Below are 17,783 nucleotides of genomic sequence, written 5' to 3' on the forward strand. Positions count from 1 at the left end.
ATAGATAGATAGATAGATAGATAGATAGATAGATAGATAGATAGATAGATAGATGCAACTTAAATGAATTTTTTACATTAATATATGACAGAAACTCTAAAACTTTTTCTGATGAAACCTTGAAACCTAAAATAGCTCTGTAAATGAGTCGGCCTTATAAGACCCCCTTCTGTGGTCCTTACACACAGGACAGTCCAACAGTATGTGTTTGACAGTAAGGGGGACGCTGCAGTACTGAATGGGGTCGTCTCCCTTCAGCAGGTATTCATGTGTCAGCCCTGTATCTGATTCTACATCTGGTTAAGGTCATCTGATCAGATCTTAATCTCATAGGTATTAGAGACCTGGTAATAACTTCAGGGTGTATTTGTAACAGTTTGTTATTCCACCATGTGTTCCATTCCTCCTGCCACTTATTTAGTACATAGTCATTGATGATAGGTCAATATTCTGAGGGAGGGATTTGGCATCCAGTCACATTCTGCCTTAAAGCTTTCTGAGCAGCTGTATCAGCTCGCTCGTGTCCTCAAAGTCCAACATGTCCTGGAATCCACACACACACACACACACACACACACACACACACACACACACAGAGAGACAGACTAAACCTAACCCTAACCCTAACCCTAACCCTAACCCACACACACACACACACACACACACACACACACACACAGAGACAGACTAACCCTAACCCTAACACACACACACACACACACACACACACACACACACACACAGAGACAGACTAACCCTAACCCTAACACACACACACACACACACACACACACACACACACACACACACACACACAGAGACAGACTAACCCTAACCCTCACACACACACACACACACACACACACACACACACACACACACACAGAGACAGACTAACCCTAACCCTAACACACACACAGAGACAGACTAACCCTAACCCTAACACACACACACACACACACACACACACACACACACACACACACAGAGACAGACTAAACCTAACCCTAACCCTAACCCACACACACACACACACACACACACACACAGAGACAGACTAACCCTAACACACACACACACACACACACACACACACACACACACACACACACACACACACAGACACACACACACACACACACACACAGAGACAGACTAACCCTAACCCTAACACACACACACACATACACACCAGTCCCAAAGTCGATGGTAGCGTACAGCCCCTGTAGACTTCCACATGCCAGCTCTTTATCCGTGTTTCCGTCGGTGGTAAACAGAACCACATCCTCACCAAGAAAGTTCCGGAACAGCAGCCGAAGAGACCGCATGTAGTTATGATCACACGCAAAGTAACTGCCATACTCATTTTCCACCTGTACACACACACACACACACACACAATGTATTATTTTTATACATTATAATTTAATCATCTTACCTGTAATTAGCATGTTGTACCTGCAAACTGATTATGTTCCCACCATTCTGATAGAGCCACGGGCGCATTTTAGTGAGCAGCACAGCCAACCAATCACCTACAGCCTGCATGTACTCTACACACACACACACACACACACACACACACACACACACACACACACACACACAGAGAGAGAGTCAGCAAGCTGACTGAAAAATGTCATGGAAATGTCTAGATATTAAGGTGTACCTGAATCTGCTGACCGCAGGATAATGTTGGAGTTGTGGAGCAGCCATGCAGGCAGACCTCCCTAAACACACACACACACACACACACACACACACACACACACACACACACACACACAGCATGCAGTCAGCAGGTTTACATCATACATAACTACTACTCATTAGTTTAGCGTCTCTGTCAGGTATTAACTCATTTCGCTGATTTATGTAGAACTCCTAAGTAGCTGCTAATGAACACTAACTTTATATCTTTATATAAGAGCCTTAAATTCTGAGACATTAATTCTATCCCACAACAGAATAATCATTACTCATTTGTCCACTTCCTCTGAATTAAAGTGAAATATCTCCAAATATAACATTGAGACTCTATATATTGTATAAACCTGAGTGTAAAGTGTTCGAGAGGCAGAACCGGAGTAAACAGTACGTTATTAATCCACATCTGGTGTCAAACAAGGACAAAATGATTAGAGGTGAGAAGACGACTCATCACAAGCAGAGAGAAGGGAAGAGAAAGGTTTGTCAGCAGATCTGGTGAGATTTGGCTTGCAGATGTTTAGGAGCCTGAAAGCCTGCAGGTAAAAACACATGCTCTGAAAACTGAAGGCACTTCAACCACCTAATGTACATCAGGTCTGGAGCTTTCCTCTGTTTTCTGCCTGTGATGAGTCCTGGTGATGTCCGGGTGGCTCTGACTGTGATTACAGCTGTATAATTATAACTGTTTATTCACTTTTACTGTACATTAGTAATGTCATGTCATTAGGTGAGCTGTGTAACTCTCACCATTTCCCACTCAGCACAGATGTACGGCCCGGGCCTCAGGATCACCAGCAGGCCCGTCTCATTGGCCAGATGGAGGAAATACTCTAAATCTCTGTCCCCCTGGAAGATGTACATGCCCTGTACTGGCTCATGGAAGTTCCAGGGCACATAGCTGTTATAACATTAATAACAGTGTTAATAACACAGCAGTGATGTCACAAGTCAATCCAAAAGCTAGATTATAATATTTGTTAATGTTGTTTTAAAATTTAATGTGTGAAATATTTAAAGGGAAAAGATTAATTATTAATAATTGTGATTGGAGTTTACTGTAAATAAAATAACTCCTACAACAGGATCAGTTTGTTTGGACGACACTTTTTATCTTAGGAGGCAGAGCAGAAAGCCAGAACGTTACCCAAAGAACCCGTTATGTTGTTGAACAAAATGGATTTGGAAAGAACTTCCAGTCGAGAGAACAGATCAATGATGTAGCACGAAAAGCAGAAAAGGTGGTTTACTTTAATGAGAGTCTCACATGGCCACATATGACAATACAGTGCTTAATATGGTTCTATGTAACTAGTATGAACACTTTACATGTATCTCAGTGGTTAAGGTGTTGGGCAACTGATCTGAAGGTCATGGGTTCGAACCCCAGGTCCACCAAGCTGCCACTGCTGGGCCCCTGAGCAAAGCCCTCAGTTGTAAGTCACTCTGGATAAGTGTGTGTGTGTGTGTGTGTGTGTGTGTGTGAGAGGACATTATAGTTATAGTAGATCCTCTCAACTGTATTCTAATTCTCTGAATCCCCCCAGAACTTTTCCAGGCCTTTCTCCACATTTAATATTGTTTATTTTTTAAGTGAATGTAAAAGGGACTCAGTACATGTGCATTAGTGAAGCTGTGTTAGTGTTCGTGTGTTCAGCTTACACCTGAACGGCGTTGAGGCCGCTCATGTACATCTTCATCAGTCTGTCCTTCCAGTAGAAACGAGGGACTCTGGAATAATGAACACTGCCAGAAACATAACGGAAACACTGTCCATCCTTCAGGAAACAGTCCTTACTGTAGTCAATAGTGAACGAGCGCTCGGCCTAAAGCATTAAAACATCAAATAAATAACCTTTTACATGACAGAACAGTTTGGAGTCTCTCAAAAGCCACAAAACTAAAACACTAACTGCACTTTCACATAAAACTTATAATGTTTCACTCATAAACACCATCATAATTAATCACATGGTCTGTTTAGCTGACAGTTTAGTCTGTTCTCTGTGTGTGTGTGTGTGTGTGTGTGTGTGTGTGTGTGTGTGTGTGTCTGGGGGGGGGTGTATGTATGTGTGTGTGTGTATTTGTGTGTGGGGGGTGTATGTTTGTGTATATATATATATGTGTGTGTGTGTAGTGAAGTCTGTACTTACCAACACATTAGTCATCACCGCGGTGATAAACACACACAAGAACACACAACCTGTCTGTGACGTCATGTCTGTGATAAAGCGGTAAATTAAACACATGGGAATTACATTAATTAAGTGCGCGCGCGTGAGTGTGTGTGTGTGTGTGTGTGTGTGTGTGTGTGTGTGTGTGTGTGTGTGTGTGTGTGTGTGTGTGTGTGTTTAGTGCTGTATAAAGCACTTCTCTTTCAGTTTCACACACTTACTCAGCCTCAGTGTGATGACCACATGACTGATCTTTGCCTGCCGTCCGCAGGGTCCCAAACCCCTCCAGGTTTCTCTGCATTATGACACGTCTCAGTGTGTATGTCTGTGTTAGCCACACGGGGGCGCTACAGTGCAATTCAATCTAATTACATGGTATTTATATAGCGCTTTTAACAACGGACATTGTTTTAAATTGTATCTGGCTTTAGATAAGAAACGCTGAGAGAAAACAAGCGTATAAAAGGAAACTCGTCCTCAAGTAGACACTAATTACTTACTGCTAATGCCTTCACATGTTAAATGATGAAGGCCCAAGTGCAAAAATGACTGGCACAACAGCAGGGCATGAGGATGGATCGGGCAGGTCTGGGGAGAAGAGTCAGTCACATTGGGAACTCAGAACACTGAGAGAGAGAGAGAGAGAGAGAGAGAGAGAGAGAGAGAGAGAGAGAGAGAGAGAGAGTGAGTTCACCGAACACTCTATAACCATGATCCCTCAACTAAACAAATGTGTTTTTAGCCTGGACTTAAACACTGAGACTGTGTCTGAGTCCTGAACACCAAATGGAAGTCTGTTCCATAACTGTTCCATAACGGGTGGATTCTGTGCGGTTCAGTGTGATGAGTTTCTGAAGGAATTTGCTGGTTTTGTGGGTTGATGGTAACTGTGTGATGGTCAGAGATTAGGAGAATAGGAGATGGTGGAGGACAGTGAATACGATGTCATTCAGGAAGTTCCACAGTGAGAAAGAAAATCATCATGGAGGAACAGTCATGATAAAAATTCCTAACCCTTTCTAAGCATGACTCAGCCAATCCCCCAAGGCCAGATACACACACCAACAGACGTACAGGATTCTTACAAATCCCAAATGTCTTCTGGTAAAAGATAACAGCTCAACAGCCTTAAAACAAACAGGATGTTGCTGCTGAGAATGTGTGTGTGTGTGTGTGTGTGTGTGTGTGTGTGTGTGTGTGTGTGTGTGTGTGTGTGTGTGTGTGTGTGTGTATGTGCCTGGGAGGAATGTGGATGTGTTTTTATAAATTTATAATTTAAGTTCACACACATATATATATATGCTGAATTCACTCAGGGTGTAAAAGAAGAATAAACCTTTATTATTACTTTTCTTCACATTCCCAGCTGAGGAAGTTCAGGTCCTGGAGCAGAGAGGGTTAAGAGCCTTGCTCAGGGGCCCAACAGCAGTGTCCACTGTCTGTCATATCATTTTTTACACATAGAATATTATATCATATCATGTAGGCCTTATCTGTTTAACACACTTCGCTGTAAGAGTGAAGAGTTTCAGCATCAGCAAGTTTCACAGCTGTCACAAACACAGGTACTCAGCACAACTTACTACATGTTCAATTCAGTTCAATTCAACTTTATTTGTATAACACTTTTTACAGTAGACTTTGTCTCAAAGCAGCTTTACAGGAACATAAAGATAGAACAAAAGGTTATTATAAAGATTAATATAATATAAAAGTCCCAGATTAATATTAGTTATATATAAATGTGTATGTATTTATCCCCAATGAACAAGTCTGAGGTGACTCAGGTGACTGTGGGGAGAAAAAACTCCCTTAGATGGTAAAGGAAGGAACCTTGAGAGGAACCAGACTCAAAGGGGAACCTCATCCTCATCTGGGTGACACTGGGGGTGTGATTATATAACCTCATCCTCATCTGGGTGACACTGGGGGTGTGATTATATAACCTCATCCTCATCTGGGTGACACTGGGGGTGTGATTATATAACCTCATCCTCATCTGGGTGACACTGGGGGTGTGATTATATAACCTCATCCTCATCTGGGTGACACTGGGGGTGTGATTATATAACCTCATCCTCATCTGGGTGACACTGGGGGTGTGATTATATAACCTCATCCTCATCTGGGTGACACCGGGGGTGTGATTATATAACCTCATCCTCATCTGGGTAACACCGGGGGTGTGATTATATAACCTCATCCTCATCTGGGTGACACTGGGGGTGTGATTATATAACCTCATCCTCATCTGGGTGACACTGGGGGTGTGATTATATAACCTCATCCTCATCTGGGTGACACTGGGGGTGTGATTATATAACCTCATCCTCATCTGGGTGACACTGGGGGTGTGATTATATAACCTCATCCTCATCTGGGTGACACTGGGGGTGTGATTATATAACCTGATCCTCATCTGGGTGACACTGGGGGTGTGATTATATAACCTCATCCTCATCTGGGTGACACTGGGGGTGTGATTATATATATACAGTCTGATAAATGTTGTCGTGATGAGGAGGTTCTTGTCCTCAAACAGCACATGGAGTTCACATCTCTTAAGTATCACAGAGTCCAACTGGAGCTGGTAGATCTGTAGATGTCTCAGGATTCTCACAGAGTCGCCTTCATCTCAGTGGAGGTCCAAAATCTTCATCACACAGAAGATGATCTGAGCTGCTACAATGTCTGGATGCCTCGGGATGGTAGAAAGAAAGAAGCAGTGGAGAGGAATTAATGTAGTTGCTGTTTATAATATTTGCAAGTCTGATGTAATAGTGCACAATATTATGGGATGTATTATGTGTACGCCTGACTAAAGAGATGTTTCTGTAATCTACATTTAAACTGGGAAAGTGTGTCTGTACAACTAAACTTTACTGTACACCAGATAACAGAGTCAAGTGTAAACTTAAGCCTCTTATGAATGTGAGCATCAAACAGTCATTTCTAATTCATTATAGGTTTAGCTTCTTGTCTATTGTATAGATAGATAGATAGATAGATAGATAGATAGATAGATAGATAGACACACGCACACAAAGTAAATAAAACAAAATACAAATACATAATTGCACTTAGAAATAAACTAAAATACATTAATAGGAAATTAACTAAGCTAAAAAACAAAACATTGAGCTACATACAGGACAGAGAGAGACAGTGACAGGAGAAAGCAAATAGCCAAGATCAGTTAGAGTAAAGAAATCTAAACTCAAGAATATATTACTAATGTTGGAGGTGTTGAGTTGACAGAAAGCATTTTATAAGATGAATGAACAGAACCTGGGCTTATGGTTATGGTTAGGGTAAGGGTTGGGGTTATGGTTAGGTTAAGGGTTGTGCTTAGGGTTAGGGTTTGGGTTAAGGGTTAGGGTAAGGTTTAAGGTTTGTGTTAGGGTTAGGGTAAGGGTCAGGGTAAGGGTTATGGTTAGGGTTGGGGTCAGAGTTAGGGTTAGGGTAAGGGTCAGGGTTAGGGTTATGGTTAGGGTTGGGGTTGGGGTCAGAGTTAGGGTTAGGGTAAGGGTCAGGGTTAGGGTTAGGGTTTGCCTAACCAGTGCTAAAATGTTAATAGGATAGAGTTTCAATCCCTTGCAGAATTAACTGAGAACACAGACTGACTAAATATTTAACTGTTATCAGAGTATTTATACTAGCTTGAGACAAAGATGTTAAACACTAAGTGATATGAGAAATAATCATGGAATACACACATTAAAGCTTCTTCTGATGACAGATAATCACAAATAAATCTAACCTTGTGCCTTAAATGAGAGTCAGGAATCAACCAGAACACAGAGGTTCTTATATTCATATACAGTTGAGTTTTATTGTGATTATATCCTGTCTGTAACCCAGTGAACCGGTGTTAATGTTTCATTTATAAACACTTAAAAGCACTTTTGTACATTGCTCTGAATAAGGAAATCTGTCAAATGCTATAAATGCCAAATGTGCCATAAATGAAAATGTAATAAACATTAATAAACTTGTAGTTTTCCCCTAATATAAAATCATCTGTTACACTTGAGCTATTAGTTTTGTTAAAAAAAGCCAACAACATACAAACATGACATAACCCAAAGGCGCTGTAAGTTTTATTGCAGCTTGTGACACGCTGCTTCCATGTCTATAGATAACAGGGTTGTGTGCTTACATTTGTATGTGAATGTTGGGACAGACAAATAAAAGATGACTCAGTCTTAGTCATGTGCTTGCTGCAATGAGTCGTCACCCAGAGCTTACAATATAGAGACTGTGTCTGTTTCCCGAGATAAACAAAAATACTCAGTAAATTAGTTTTAGTAGCCTTATTACTTGTTTTTACTTGCCACCATCGCCTTTGGCTTGCTCGTTAGAGATAGAAGTTACAGATAAATAGCTGTTTATTTATTTATTTTTTCTGTTTCTATACTTCTGTAAAGCTGCTTTGAGACAATGTGAATTGTTAAAATTGCTATACAAATAAATTGAATTGAATTGAATTAAATTGATGCCCAGGTCACAGAGCTCAGTGACCATTTTGGACAGGATGAGTATTTAAATACTGACTCCTGCTGTAGTCTTTACTATCTGAGGTGCCACAAAAAGTCTGTACCATCTGATCAAAGTAGGTGTGGAGGGTCATAAAATACAGTAGAACAAAAACAAAAATCAGTGACACATGAGTTAAAAGTTTCCACTGTCTAATGTCCTTCACACATTTCTCAACTTTATTAAGTGTGTGTGTGTGTGTGTGTGTGTGTGTCCACCTGTCTCCCAATGTAAATGGTATAAAGACTTTACAATGTGACACTTTATAGGTTAAATAGAGAGTAATTATAGTATAAGAAATGTAAAGTGTGATTGTGTGTGTGTGTGTGTGTGTGTGTGTATGTGTGTGTGTGAGTGAGTGTGTGTGATTGTGTGTGAGTGTGTGTGTGTGAATGTATGTGTGTGAGTGAGTGTGTGTGAGTGTGTGTGATTGTGTGAGTGTGTGTGTGTGTGTGTGCATGTGTGTGTGCAGATGGAGCACAAATCCCTCAGTGTGTGTGTGTACATGTGTGTGTATGTGTGTGTGTGTTTGTGTGTGTGTGTGTGTGTGTGTGTGTGTGTGTGCATGTGTGTGTGTGTGTGCAGATGGAGCACAAATCCCTCCGTGTGTGACCGCAGGGATTAAATTGCAAGGCTTTAATGTAGTTATAATGAACCCATTAGCATAACTGAGTTAATGATTCCGAGGCACGTTTATAACGTGGAATAATAGCATTTTTATAACGTGGATATATTGTAATATCCTTAGGAGCAGATATATGTATAAACAGACATAGACACATGGAGATAGATTAACATGAACCTTAATTTATATAAACCGAGCGGACCACCGGCATGTCCACGCGTTACTCAGCGACAACAGACTGACCCCAGAATACTGCTCCCTACTGGACAACCTTGTAATAGCAACCCATTTGCTACAGATTTTATATATATAATATTTTTCTGAACCTACCCATTTTTTAAGTGACCAGAAATATTTGATCATGTGTCTGACAGGTATTTCCTGTAACCCAGGTGTGTCCTAGACTGACTGTTTAAACACTTATCTCTGAATGTTTCCTCTTAGTTTGAGTCCTGGGCTTTAACTGTGAGGACATTTGTTGTATTTGTTGTTAAAAAAGGATAAAGAAAAATAAAGACCAGAGAGCTGGCTATGGGAGAAAGATTGTGTTATTGGGTTTAGTCATTCATTTCATTTTCAATTCAATGTATTTGTTTTGTGTGTTTCCAGCATTTAGCAGATGCCCTTATCCAGAGAGACTTACATTTTATCTCCTTTTTTTAAAAAAAAATATTTTTTATATAACTGAGCAATTGAGGGTTAAGCACCGGGTGGACGTGGGAATCAAACGTGGGAATCAAACTTACAACCTTCGGATCAGCTATATGTTTCAGCTAAGTCAGTTGTGAGTCACCAGCTTAATGAGATTGAAGGTTGTGTGAAAGACATCGGACAGCTTAACTCTGACAGACAGACGTTCTTGGACTAGGACCACAGGCAATCAGAACTAACTCTAGATGGTCTTTCTGTTTCTCATAGATTCCAATTTCTCACATTTATCATGTAGAGAAACGTCCAGAGATTTCTTTGTGTAAGAATTCATAGCACCCTGAGTTTAAAAAAATTAGAAAAAGGAAAAATTATAAAAATCTTACTTAGATTAATAAAAAAAATATTACCTGTTATTATTAATTAACTACCTGTTAAGTTTAAAACTGATTACAAACTGCTGCTACTTACGTACAAGGCTCTTAATGGTTTAGCTCCCATGTATCTAACTAGTCTTCTAACACGTTACAATCCTTCACGCTCTCTGAGATCACAAAACTCAGGACTTCTGCTAGTTCCCAGGATATCTAAGTCTACTAAAGGTGGTAGAGCGTTTTCTTATTTAGCTCCCAAACTTTGGAATAGTCTTCCTGATAGTGTTCGGGGCTCAGACACACTTTCCCAGTTTAAATGTAGATAAAAAACTCATCTCTTTAGTCAGGCGTACACATAATACATCCCATAATATTGTGCTCTATTACATCAGACTTGTACATACGTATTATGAACAGCAGATATGTTAATCCCTCTCCACTGCTTCGCTCTTTCTACCATCCCGAGGCATCCAGACAGGACCTCCACTGAGACGAGGGCGAATCTGTGAGAATCCTGAGACATCTACAGATCTACCAGCTCCAGTTGGACTCTGTGATACTTAAGAGATGTGAACTCCATGTGGTGTTTGAGGACAAGAACCTCCTCATCACTACAACATTTATCAGACTGTATATATATAATCACACCCCCAGTGTCACCCAGATGAGGATGAGGTTATATAATCACACCCCCAGTGTCACCCAGATGAGGATGAGGTTATATAATCACACCCCTGGTGTCACCCAGATGAGGATGAGGTTCCCCTTTGAGTCTGGTTCCTCTCAAGGTTCCTTCCTTTACCATCTAAGGGGGTTTTTCCTCCCCACAGTCACCTGAGTCACCTCAGACTTGTGTATATATATATATAAAACATTAATCTGGGACTTTTGTTTAATATTCATCTTTGTATAATTTAAAACTTTTTGAATTTTGTTTCTTAAGTTCTGTAAAGCTGCTTTGAGGCCTTTAGTTATAAATTTTACAAATGTTAGTTATATTTTTATGGTAATTTTATATTTCCGTTATGTTAATGAGGTGAAGAGTAATGACTGAAAGAGAACAGAAGCTCAGCAGCTCCACTGAACATCACACTGCTCTCCATCTGCTCCGTGAACAGGAGCGCTGGGCTATTATTGTTCTAAGCGGGCGTGGTCTGCGGGTGATTGACGTGTCAGTAAGCCCCGCCCCCGTGAGTTCGCAGCACAAAGCGGCAGCAGCATCTCAGCGGTGCGACATTTCGGCTTCACTCACTTCATAAAAAGCGAATAAAACTGAACAAACTGCGCGGAATCACAGCGCACAAACTCAGGGAGTTTCTCCTGCTCAACTTCTTATTTGTGTTCAGGAGTGAATGGAAATCCGCCTGAAAAAGGACAATGGACACCTTCTTTGTTGAGGTAAGCAGTAACTTATACATATTAAATTAAACCTACCGACAGTCACTGCGTGTGAAGGAAGAGAATATTAGTACTAATAAACACTGATTATTACTAATAAACACTGATTATTACTAATAAACACTGATTATTACTAATAAACACTGATTATTACTAACAAACACTGATTATTACTAATAAACACTGATTATTACTAATAAACACTGATTATTACTAACAAACACTGATTATTACTAATAAACACTGATTATTACTAATAAACACTGATTATTACTAATAAACACTGATTATTACCAATAAACACTGATTATTACCAATAAACACTGATTATTACTAACAAACACTGATTATTACTAACAAACACTGATTATTACTAACAAACCCTGATTATTACTAATAAACACTGATTATTACTAATAAACACTGATGGAAACAATAACACACAAAACACCGGCGTGGTCTATAACTGACTGGACCTGAGAGACCCGGTGATTATCAGTAATACATAGAGGTTCAGGTCAGTTTCAGTACTGGTTCAGGTTCAGGTCAGTTTCAGTACTGGTTCAGGTCAGTTTCAGTACTGGTTCAGGTCAGTTTCAGTACTGGTTCCGGTTCAGGTCAGTTTCAGTACTGGTTCAGGTTCAGGTTAGTTTCAGTATTGGTTCAGGTCAGCTTTGGTACTGGTTCAGGTTCAGGTCAGTTTCAGTTCAGGTTCTGGTCAGTTTCAGTACTGGTTTTGGTCTGTTTCAGTATTGGTTCAGGTTCAGGTCAGCTTCAATACTGGTTCTGGTCAGTTTCAGTACTGGTTCTGGTCAGTTTCAGTACTGGTTCTGGTTCAGGTCAGTTAGTGTTGTATAATATTAGTAATACTCTGAGGGTTTGGGTTAGTTTTAGTAATATATTGAAAGATTGAGTTCAGTGTTACACCGAGGGCTCAGCTCTGTTTCAGTACTGGATTGGGACGGTTTATGTATGATACTAAGGGCTTGGGTCATTTCTGGTTTTTCAGTACCACAGTGAGGGATTGGAAAACACACACACACACACACACACACACACACACACACACACACACACACACACACACACACACACACACACACACACACACACACTCTTTGAAATGGAATCCTGCAGTAGACTACATCTTTTGCCTACTTAAATCTCCGTCCTCTAAAAATCTCTCAACAACGCCTGAGGACTGTGATATCATGTTCAGTCATGCTGTGTGTGACTCTTCCTTCTCTCTCTCTCTCTCTCTCTCTCTCTCTCTCTCTCTCTCTCTCTCTCTCTCTCACATACACACACACACACACACACACACACACACACACACACACAAGCTGATGAGATGATGTGTGAATCTGGATTGGCTGGCAGAAAAAGAGAACGGAATGGCCACGCCCACATTTTTCACCGAGATAAATGATTAATTTGCCGTCACATGTAAAGTTCTTCTTACTGTGTATGGGTCATTGTAAGAGTCCAGTGAGGACCGAATTCTGAAACTATACACATCAATATTCAGACTTCATGCATAACTACAGACTATTCAAACTATTCAGAAGCTACAGCTTTACAAGCATGGGGTGGAGTTTGTCTAATAGAGTCATGCTACAGTTACACAGAACTGATCCTGACCTTTAAATCATGTTTCTATATTAGAACTAAAAGAGTTGAAAGTATTTACACAATGTAATATTGTATTGACCTGAGAAACTGCAGTCATGGAGATAATGTAGAACACCTTCTTAAACTGGGCTGAACCTGGGCCATGCAACAGGACAAGGATGTCCAACATACCAGCAAATCTGAATGACTTGTGAAGAAAAAAATGAAGGTTTGGAATGGATGTGTTAAACTCAGACCAAAACCCCAGCGAGATCCTGTGGTGGGATTTAAGAGAGCTTTGTGTAAATGAATTCCTGAAGTAATGTTGTTCAGAAGTGATGGGTGTAGTAAGTAAACTGACGTAAGACACCGATAACCTACAGAAAGCATCAGGTTATTCATGCTAAATGTTAGACATATAACAGAATTGTGCGGTGTACTTATTTTTCTCACTGGGTTTTGAATACACAACTGTACAATTGGAATCTGGTGTTTTTTTTGTTGTCATCTGAAGTTATTTGTTTCTAGAAGTTGAGATAAATTTTAAATCTATGTATTAATCCCTATTTAAAGAGTCAGAGGTGAGGAAAAAAGTGGGGAACCAGTTTGAAAAGAGAACCTCATCCTCATCTGGGTGACACCTGAGAGTGGGATTATAAATCATTATAAACACTGAGAGTGGGATTATAAATCATTATAAACACTGAGAGTGGGATTATAAATCATTATAAACACTGAGAGTGGGATTATAAATCATTATAAACACTGAGAGTGGGATTATAAATCATTATAAACACAGAGAGTGGGATTATAAATCATTATAAACACTGAAAGTGGGATTTTAAATCATTATAAGCACTGAGAGTGGGATTATAAATCATTATAAACACTGAGAGTGGGATTATAAATCATTATAAACACTGAGAGTGGGATTATAAATCATTATAAACACTGAGAGTGGGATTTTAAATCATTATAAGCACTGAGAGTGGGATTATAAATCATTATAAGCACTGAGAGTGGGATTATAAATCATTATAAACACTGAGAGTGGGATTATAAATCATTATAAACACTGAGAGTGGGATTATAAATCATTATAAACACAGAGAGTGGGATTATAAATCATTATAAACACTGATGTCAGCCTGTGCGATTAGATGACGACAAAATGTCATACTATATTATTAAATAAATAAGCGCATGTGTGGACTAGACAACACACACTTTTTGAAGACAGTTTGCAGATTTTCTGCACCACTAACAAAAAAAAGACCAGACAATCTGATTTAGGCATTCACGTGTGTAGTCATTTGACTGTATCCAATGTGCAGCGTGGAGACTAGAACAAACGTGCATGCGGAGGAGATCGGCACTGAACTGGTAGCCAGAAAAACTCTGTGATATGGTGATATTTTGGCTTTAAGATTACTGACACTGAGCAGAGAGATGTACTGTGCAAGATTGGCAAAGTTACTACATCACGTGACAATATGACAAAATCATATCATCACAGAGAAAAATATGATGAATGAAGACAGAGAAAACCAAGATTAGGAAAGCGACAGATGAAGGAAACAAACTATTCCTAAGCTTTATAACTCGCGCCGTTGAGAAGCTCAAAAAGAAATGGCAACGTTTGAGTTATTTCAACCACTTCGGATCTGTGGTCAAGCAGGACAAGTGATCCAACAGCCGCTGCCTGCCAACAGTGTATTTCCCAGATGCCCACACTGGAGAGAACATACAGTAGCCTTGGGCTTGAGAGAGACGCTGGCTGTGTCACAACAGCCAACGGCACCAACATTGTTAAAGATGTGGAGCGAAATCAGTGGAGAAAAATCCAGGGTTTTGGGCAGAGACTTCATAAACACAGAAAACGTTAATTAATGTAAATCTACATAGGAAGAAAACGCCACATGCAGAGCGACAGAGTGTCTGCCAGAGAGCTGTGGGTTTGGGGTTTTGGTTTAAAATGATAACATTGCATACAGCTGCTCTGCTTTATGTTTAGAATCCTGAAGGTTTGGAAGCTGGGTTTAAATCCCTCACTATAACCAGCCGTCAGCAGCCGGACTGACAGATCTGACCTCCATGACCTGAGCTGATTATAGCTTGTTGCTCAGGATAGATTTAGCATGTTGAAGGAAATGCTGAGAAGTGATTTCTGTATGATTTGTGATCTCTCTTTGTTTATATCTCATCTCAGTTTATTTATATAGCACATTTCATACACCATGGCAATGCAAGTGCTTTACACAGAAAGTAAAATAACTCTAAAACAATAATCACAATAAAACAAGGAATTTAAAAACTTTTAATGATTTATAAATTGATTTAAAATGAAATTAAAACAATCAAATAAAATTAAATAAAATGTCACATACACATACATACAGAGTACGTTACATACAGAGGAAAATATTATACACAGTTTTGAGTCTAGATGTAAATGTGGCTAAAGTTTTATCACATCTGATCTCCATGATGATTCCATGCTGTGAGCAGCAGAATAGCTCAAAGCAGATTCCCTTTGTTTGGTGTGAACCCTCGGTTTCTCTAACTGACTCCATCCTAATGATCTGTTTGGTTTATATTCAGTGAGCAGATCTGCAATGTATTTAGGGCCATTGAGTGATTTATAAACGAGTAAAATTACTTTAAAATGAACTCTATATATAACTGGAAGCCAGTGTAAGGACCTGAGGACAGATGCTCTGATTTTCTTCTCCATGAGCTGCAGCTGTCTAATGGTCTCCATGTGAAGGTCAGTGAGGAGACCATTACAGTAATCCCCCTACTCGTGATAAAGGCATAGACAAGTTTATCAAGTCACAGCTTGTGCACCGGATTTTTTATTCCACTCTTATTCTTCTCTCTGCAAAGTGGGAGACATGACTGGGTGTCTGAAACAACTTCCTGCGTTCTCACTTCCTGTTTCCTGCACCTGCAGGAAATGAGTGGAGTTTTAGGCTGTAAAAATCAGACCTATTAACAGATTAATGAGCTGTCAGGCTAACAGAACGTACACAAAGGCTACCATGCTACTGTGTTTTAGCAAAGTCATGTCCACAAGCTAATATGCTACTCAGATACAATAAAAACACTGAAGCAGGTCAAACTCTTGTCCTGCTGTCTCATTCAGGTCAAACTCTTGTCCTGCTGTCTCATTCAGGTCAAACTCTTGTCCTGCTGTCTCATTTTATTTAAATGACAGAAACACATTCATGTCCTTCCTGTGAGGATGAGACGCCCCTCATTAACTGTAACACACACCCAACAGTGACGTGACTCCTGCCCTCGGCTGATATCACACACACTCAGCACCGCCACAGTGTCCAAAACGTCTCATGTATTATTTAGTATTTTTAGATAAATACTAAAACACACTTCATCTGATCCATATTACAAATAAAGTCTTCTGATGGATCACATGCATCATTACCTGTGACCTCATCACTCACCCTCCTGTTGTCCTGACAACCATGATGTGTTTATAGTGAACTCTGATCATGGGATTACCCATAATCCTGTCAGTCAGTCAGCATGTCCCGATGTATCCAGCTCTAGTAGAATGGATTTTGTGTCTGTGTGTATTGTTCAGGTTGTGTTGTGTTGTTCATGTTGTGTTGTATTGTTCATGTTGTGTTGTGTTGTTCAGGTTGTGTTGTGTTGTTCATGTTGTGTTATATTGTTCAGGTTGTGTTGTGTTGTTCAGGTTGTGTTGTGTTGTTCAGGTTGTGTTGTGTTGTTCATGTTGTGTTATATTGTTCATGTTGTGTTGTGTTGTTCAGGTTGTGTTGTGTTGTATTGTTCAGGTTGTGTTGTGTTGTTCATGTTGTGTTATGTTGTTCATGTTGTGTTGTGTTGTTCATGTTGTGTTGTGTTGTTCAGGTTGTGTTGTATTGTTCATGTTGTGTTGTATTGTTCATGTTGTGTTGTGTTGTTCATGTTGTGTTGTGTTGTTCAGGTTGTGTTGTGTTGTTCAGGTTGTGTTGTGTTGTATTGTTCATGTTGTGTTGTGTTGTTCAGGTTGTGTTGTGTTGTTCAGGTTGTGTTGTGTTGTTCAGGTTGTGTTGTGTTGTATTGTTCAGGTTGTGTTGTGTTGTATTGTTCAGGTTGTGTTGTGTTGTATTGTTCATGTTGTGTTGTGTTGTATTGTTCAGGTTGTGTTGTGTTGTATTGTTCAGGTTGTGTTGTATTGTTCAGGTTGTGTTGTATTGTTCAGGTTGTGTTGTATTGTATTGTTCAGGTTGTGTTGTATTGTTCATGTTGTGTTGTGTTGTGTTGTATTGTTCAGGTTGTGTTGTGTTGTATTGTTCAGGTTGTGTTGTATTGTTCAGGTTGTGTTGTGTTGTTCAGGTTGTGTTGTGTTGTTCAGGTTGTGTTGTATTGTATTGTTCATGTTGTGTTGTGTTGTATTGTTCAGGATGTGTTGTGTTGTTCAGGTTGTGTTGTGTTGTTCATGTTGTGTTGTGTTGTTCAGGTTGTGTTGTGTTGTTCAGGTTGTGTTGTGTTGTTCATGTTGTGTTGTGTTGTTCATGTTGTGTTGTGTTGTTCAGGTTGTGTTGTATTGTTCAGGTTGTGTTGTGTTGTTCATGTTGTGTTGTGTTGTTCAGGTTGTGTTGTATTGTTCATGTTGTGTTGTGTTGTTCAGGTTGTGTTGTGTTGTATTGTTCAGGTTGTGTTGTATTGTTCATGTTGTGTTGT

General features: G+C 39.8%; 2 protein-coding genes across 5 annotated transcripts in view; one reads left to right on the plus strand and one right to left on the minus strand.

Annotated features, from left to right (window-relative positions):
* glb1l (galactosidase, beta 1-like) overlaps positions 1-4,165 on the minus strand; it is a 12,567-nt gene extending 8,402 nt beyond the window's left edge. The window contains exons 1-7 of one of the 3 annotated variants that reach the window (XM_047815221.1): positions 4,103-4,165; positions 3,861-3,928; positions 3,370-3,533; positions 2,458-2,608; positions 1,670-1,730; positions 1,459-1,553; positions 1,193-1,373 (exon numbers count right to left, since the gene is read on the minus strand). In XM_047815221.1, the coding sequence (XP_047671177.1) occupies positions 1,193-1,373; positions 1,459-1,553; positions 1,670-1,730; positions 2,458-2,608; positions 3,370-3,533; positions 3,861-3,926 (718 nt within the window). In that variant the 5' untranslated portion in view covers positions 3,927-3,928; positions 4,103-4,165. Of the gene's footprint in view, positions 1-1,192; positions 1,374-1,458; positions 1,554-1,669; positions 1,731-2,457; positions 2,609-3,369; positions 3,534-3,860; positions 4,073-4,102 lie in introns of those variants that run through there. The other 2 variants (XM_047815219.1, XM_047815220.1) reach the window with 2 other exon arrangements.
* A 7,095-nt stretch (positions 4,166-11,260) lies between these two features.
* The window catches only part of myo10l3 (myosin X, like 3), a 66,860-nt gene continuing 60,337 nt past the window's right edge, over positions 11,261-17,783 (plus strand). For both annotated transcript variants that reach the window (XM_047815156.1, XM_027136813.2), the window contains exon 1: positions 11,261-11,462. In XM_047815156.1, the coding sequence (XP_047671112.1) occupies positions 11,442-11,462 (21 nt within the window). In that variant the 5' untranslated portion in view covers positions 11,261-11,441. The remainder of the gene's footprint in view (positions 11,463-17,783) is intronic.

The sequence above is a fragment of the Tachysurus fulvidraco genome, chromosome 6 (genome assembly GCF_022655615.1).
Source record: "Tachysurus fulvidraco isolate hzauxx_2018 chromosome 6, HZAU_PFXX_2.0, whole genome shotgun sequence".
Classification (NCBI taxonomy): Eukaryota; Metazoa; Chordata; class Actinopteri; order Siluriformes; family Bagridae; genus Tachysurus; species Tachysurus fulvidraco.